Genomic DNA, 5611 nt, shown 5'->3' with positions numbered 1-5611 from the left:
CTGTGACTTTTTCAATGAGTTGTGACTTTTCCGTTAAGCTGTGAATTTTTTCAAAGGGTTGTGATTTTTCGATGAGTTTTGACTTTTCCAAAGTGTTGTAACTTCTCGGAAAGGTCATGATTTTTCAGATAAGACACAAACAATATTTGTTCATACTACCCTTTGTTACTATAAATAAAGGGACTTTCTCTCATTTTCCAACCACAATTTTTTCTAATCTTCTACTCTTCTTCTTCTTGCATTTTAATTTTTTTTTGTGTAATTTATTGTCATTGAGTGAGTTCGAAGTTTAGCTAAATATGAGGTACCACTATTCTGATGAAGTAAGTCGTTCTATCCTAAGAGGGTATATTTCATAACCTTAAGTACTTGAGGAAAATAATTTAATTTTAATGATAGTCTAAATCCATTTGTTTTTTTAAAAAATTCTCTTGTGATGTAGATATATGCTTCTGAATAGCTTTTTCCAAAATTTAGAGAATTGTCACGATTTGTTTTTGATGCTCAAGATAAAAGAAAGACTTTATTTATCAATATTACTTATGTGATTTAGACTCCCAGAAAGTTTGCTTCAAAATAGTTATTACTATATAAACATTGCCCTTTTGTTTTACTTATTTACTATTTCTTAATATTTTAGTATTTTAGACGAAGAAAAGTTATTTACTTATTTACGAAGAAAAGTTCATATGACTTGTAATAACGCCAGTTGAAGTTTGTATTAGTTTATTTTTTATTATTTATTTAATAGCTAATTTTATGAGATAAATATTTCCATTAATGCAAATATATATTTATATTTAGGTAGGTATTTGTATTTAAACTAAAGTATTATATATGTCACAAATGTATTATCAAGTTAACGAGATCTTCTAACTTGAAAATATATTGTTTTAAAATGTTCGGAGTCATTTTTTAACAAAAAAACTCACAATAAATGTGAAAATATGTAAATATATAAAATGTAGTTGTTCTCTTCACATGTTCATATGACATCTAAACAGTTTAACAATACACATGCAAAGCACGTATGGTTAGATGACTAGAAAAATACAAAACAAATATTGTCTATAAGATAATATTAGTGAGATAAGACTAATTACATGATCGAACCTCATCAAATTGAAATAAATATATACATAATTGTATTTAACTAATAATTTTTTTTATTGACCATCTTCATAGGTTTGCGTGAATAAGAGAGATATATGACGATCCACATTGAACGTTTACAAAAGAATCTACAATATTATTTTTTGCCAATCTTATTATTCAAATCTTCACTTAAATAAGCAATACTATTTAGTATAACATATATTTTTGAAATTGATAATCACGTGCGTTTGTCAGAAAACTAGTATATATATATATATTTATATAGAAATAGCGAGAATCGTTGAAGTAGAAATTCAACAAGCATATATATATATATATATCAACAAACTTCTAGTCAAAAACCTTCCTTTGATAGTCATTATTTTCTTCCAAAGGAAAACTAACAAGAATGGTGTTGTGATAAATGTTTCAGAGTTTATGCTATGTGCAGAAGTCATTATTTTGAAAGTTGATTTCAATTAACTCAGGTAAAGGTTTTAACCTTTTTGATTTTAGGAAATTAAAGTGAATTATGATCGTTTTACCCAATTCATTATTTATCTATATTTATATAGGTTAGCTTAATCCATTTTCCATCCGTCCAAAATGCAATTTATATGCGGGCTGTTTACATTAAAGTAAGCTAAGAGGGAGAAACTTCTAAAAACTTTCTTCATGTCACCTCTTTCATAATTATAGTCACTACAGAGTACCCCCGTTTTGTTTTTGAAGTTTTAACAAAGAAAGATATTTTTATAGTATATATAAAACTCAAATACGATACAAATTAGTGGCACTTGAAGCTGTTACGGGTAGGTAACAGCCATTGAGCCTACAAATCAAGCAACAAAACAAGTACAAATTCAAAATTCAAAATTCAAAATAGCAATCTCCAAACACACTTGAAATTAACATAATTAGTTGATTCTCCTGCAGTTCTTCCTGATCTCTCCCTTAGATCCAGTGAGGGGACGGTTATCACCCATCTTAATCATTGCGGTCACAAAATCAGAGGTGAAACTGCTGGGATTGTTACTGTATGATTTGACAATTGAATCGACGGATCCTCCATTGAAAAGCTGCTGATCAGAATGGAGCAGTCCCTTTTTGTTAACAAGGTTTATGAAATAGTGATTGTCGAAGCGCGTAGGAGTCTGTAAATCAAGAGGTGCCAAATTGTTGTCCCCTGATCCTGAGGCTCTCGGGCAATTATTTTGCCTGGTTCGCGCTAGTGATGCGTCCATGTTTTTGGTCTCGTTGTATATGCGTCCCCTGAAACTTGTGCACCTTGCTTGTCCGATAGTATGAGCTCCTGTAAAATATATCAAATTAAAACACTTAAATTAGAACAGGGAGAGTACTTGTTATTACGATTAAAACAATATTTACTGTCAGTATATATAACTTAAATCTATGGAGTTTTTGAACAAACCAGATAAGGCAACCATATCCTTTGTAGAAAGGCCAACAGCACTGAAGCTAGAGATGAGACGGTTAAGGTTAGAAGTTGGGGTAGGAATGCTGTTATTGGCAGCACCTTGGCTTGCCGTCCTGGCATCTCTTCTTCCCAGTTTTACATCCCAATTAGGTCCTCCAAGCTACATCCAACAATTTTGTTTATTAGCATATAATTTTCAAAGGAGGTTTACATAAGAGATATGTTGATCAACAACTTACAATTACAACAGAGTCTCGGGCGGTAACGGCCAAAATATCAGCACAAGAGACGACACCAGGGCACACTTTTTCGACAGCAGATTTGATGTTGTCAATAACTTCAAATCCTCTGGCCGAATTGAAATTTGGCTGTGCCCTCTTTTCCCCTGTGAAGGTTGATGTATCATCCAGGAACAATGATCCATCGCATCCCTGTAAAAACAGAACGCCAAAAGGCATAAAAAAAATTAAGGTAAACGTGACTGATTTAAGAAAGCGCAAGTCAAAAGTTATACAATTTAGACTAGTGTAACTTATGGATCCAATTGAGAAGTGATATTTGGACATGAATTTACTGATATTGGAGAAAAATAATATTCCAAGTTAACAGTTATAAGTAAAAGAGTATTTAAAAATTAAAGTTATATTCGGACACATATTTCACTAGAAAAATACTTTTCTTGAAGTAGTATTGTGAAGGTCTTTTCTTGAAAAAGTGATTAGAATAATTTTAGCAAAATTGAAAAACTCAACTTCAAGATAAAATGAAAAAATTGACTATAGTCAATATTGTATAACCTAATAATTATTTTATTTTTTTTATATATAAAGGGCCCGGAGACCTTTGAATGCCTGGAGACAGAAAAAGACGTATACGACTTCACTAGTAAACGAACTCACCAACAAAGTTGTCAAACTGTCTCACAAAAACATATCACGATCAGTCGTCCTAAGACACTTGGCAACAGAAAATACCAACCATTTTGGAATTATGCAAAGTGCACAATATAACACTCATGTTGTTTTTGATAGATAAACGTTTCTACTACATATATTCCTCAAATTTGCGATTTATCTGAATATATATGTGAGCCACTTTTATAACGAGGGATATATCAACTTTAAGTCGCAAAATTGATGAGTATATTAGGCTCTTTTCCCTATATAATAAAACACTAGAATGCATGTTCTAAAACGTGAAAACAACAACAATATAATATTAACAAAAATGAAAAGGAGAGAAAATGAAGAGATTACATTAACGAAGCAATCGTGGAAGAATAGGCGAAGGAGGGAAGCACCCATTCGGGTTTCCTTCTGAATAGCAGAGTTCACCACAGATTTCACAGTTTCATAGAGCTTAGGACATGATTTTGAGTAAAATCCAGTGGTGAGTTGAGCTGAGGAACTTCCCACTAAACTCACTAGAAAAAACAAAACTATGGCACTCTTAAAACAAGCCATATTGGAAGAATTTTTCTTACTTAGAACCTATTACTTTGAAATTAGAAACAAGTGTGGTGTACACAAGTTGATGAGAAAAATGAGGTATTTATAGGGAAATTGTAGAGACTAGAGAATGCTTTATCAAGGTTATTGTTCTTGGCAGGTTACCTAACACGAAGACTCCATTGCATGTCTTTTTACGTTTGACAAATAGTTAAAAGCAAACCAATAAAATATAGAATCATTTTTATTTTTATTAAAATAAAGGTAGTTATAAAAGTAGGACATTTTTAGGACTTGTTATCATCTTATTAGTCAAACAAAGGGGACCCAAAGAAAACCAATTATTTTATGATTATTTGGTGATCAAGAGGAGACATGAGGGACTTTCTTGACATAACCAAAATGTAAAATAGATTTATAGACTTGTGAAGGAAGATTACGTAGATAATTTTAATTTATTTTCACTTATACAATTGTGTGGTTTAGTCATGAGGCACGCGCATACTTACATTATTACTAGTCTCTAAAAAAAATGTGTTAGCATGTTTAGTCCAAACAATTCTGTATTCATCACATCTTTCACATATGATGATGATATGATACTTATTGATTTAGGGAAAATAATTTTTAGTGCCCATGTTATAGTATTATTTTTATTTTAATTCATATATTATATTATCCGACTAAGCACATTGACCTTTCAATAAAGTAATTTATGTGTTTTTAGTCTTTTTATAACTAAGGTAACCAAAATAGAAAACCGGATTGATATCTTTACGAAGGGCTATTCGGATATTTAAATTTGCATTGTGGTTGTACTCCATGAATCTCTTTCTTGTATTGTTCTGGTGTGTTAGCTATCAGTAATTGCACAGAATAAATTTGAAAACCAACAGATAATTCTAACGATTGACTTCGAATTTGTTATTGTCAAAATCTATTCCAAGTTTTCCCCAATTTTAAGCTTTGTTTCGAGTCCAACATAATCTTTTCTCCGATTTCTCTTATTATTAAAGTACTGTGGCATATGTAGAGATATATATATAAATATAAGGAAAATTATGTTTAATTAATATCCTTATACGTTAACTTTGACTTATTCGTTACTTTTCCAAAAGTGAAGTTTGACTTATAATTCGTTGCTTTTAGCAAAAGTTGGAGAAATTAGCATGAAATTGAAGTTGTGCCTACTCTTCTTCGTTTGCGCAAGGTTTGAAGTTTCAAAAATCGTTTGCTTTTGAGCATTCTCAAACACAAGAATATAATCATTTCATTGTGCATTCACATCGGAAGCTTCTTATATTCTTAGGGGACTGCATATTAATTAAATATAATTTCGTTGAGAGTTTCTTACTATACTTCCACTGTCTCGTGTACCATTTTATTAAAAAATAAAATAATATTTTTATTTATAAAAAAAATTATACAATTAAATTTATATGATTTCAAGAGCATGTTTCTTAATTTAATTTTATTTAGGTCAGTTTGTATTTATTCTTCTTGTAGTACTACAATCCATAATGCATTTACAAATCAGTAAAGTAGACTATTTATAGGTTACAATGGTAAGATATACTTCCCTAATTATTTGTCCACTTTTCCTTTTTTAGTTGTTCCTAATTACTTGTCC

General features: G+C 30.6%; 1 protein-coding gene across 1 annotated transcript; it reads right to left on the bottom strand.

Annotated features, from left to right (window-relative positions):
- Nucleotides 1-1827: 1827 nt before the first annotated feature.
- Nucleotides 1828-4070, bottom strand: LOC102602226 (peroxidase P7-like). Its single transcript, XM_006361244.2, has 4 exons — nt 3790-4070; nt 2773-2964; nt 2528-2693; nt 1828-2407 (listed from the first exon to the last, which is right to left on the bottom strand). The coding sequence occupies exons 1-4, from the start codon at nt 3994-3996 to the stop codon at nt 2013-2015; spliced, it is 960 nt and encodes a 319-aa protein (XP_006361306.1). The 5' UTR covers nt 3997-4070; the 3' UTR covers nt 1828-2012.
- Nucleotides 4071-5611: the final 1541 nt, after the last annotated feature.

This window comes from Solanum tuberosum, unplaced genomic scaffold (assembly GCF_000226075.1).
Source record: "Solanum tuberosum cultivar DM 1-3 516 R44 unplaced genomic scaffold, SolTub_3.0 scf00349, whole genome shotgun sequence".
NCBI lineage: Eukaryota > Viridiplantae > Streptophyta > Magnoliopsida > Solanales > Solanaceae > Solanum > Solanum tuberosum.
Note: the sequence above shows the minus strand (reverse complement) of the source record. Positions and strands in the feature narration are given on the sequence as shown.

Coding starts and splice junctions, on each gene's coding strand:
- LOC102602226 (XM_006361244.2), bottom strand. CDS start 3,996: ATGGCTTGTTTTAAGAGTGCCATAGTTTTGTTTTTTCTAGTGAGTTTA. Junction 2,965..3,789: donor TCCACGATTGCTTCGTTAAT/GTAATCTCTTCA, acceptor CTGTTTTTACAG/GGATGCGATGGATCATTGTT. Junction 2,408..2,527: donor GGATATGGTTGCCTTATCTG/GTTTGTTCAAAA, acceptor TATATTTTACAG/GAGCTCATACTATCGGACAA.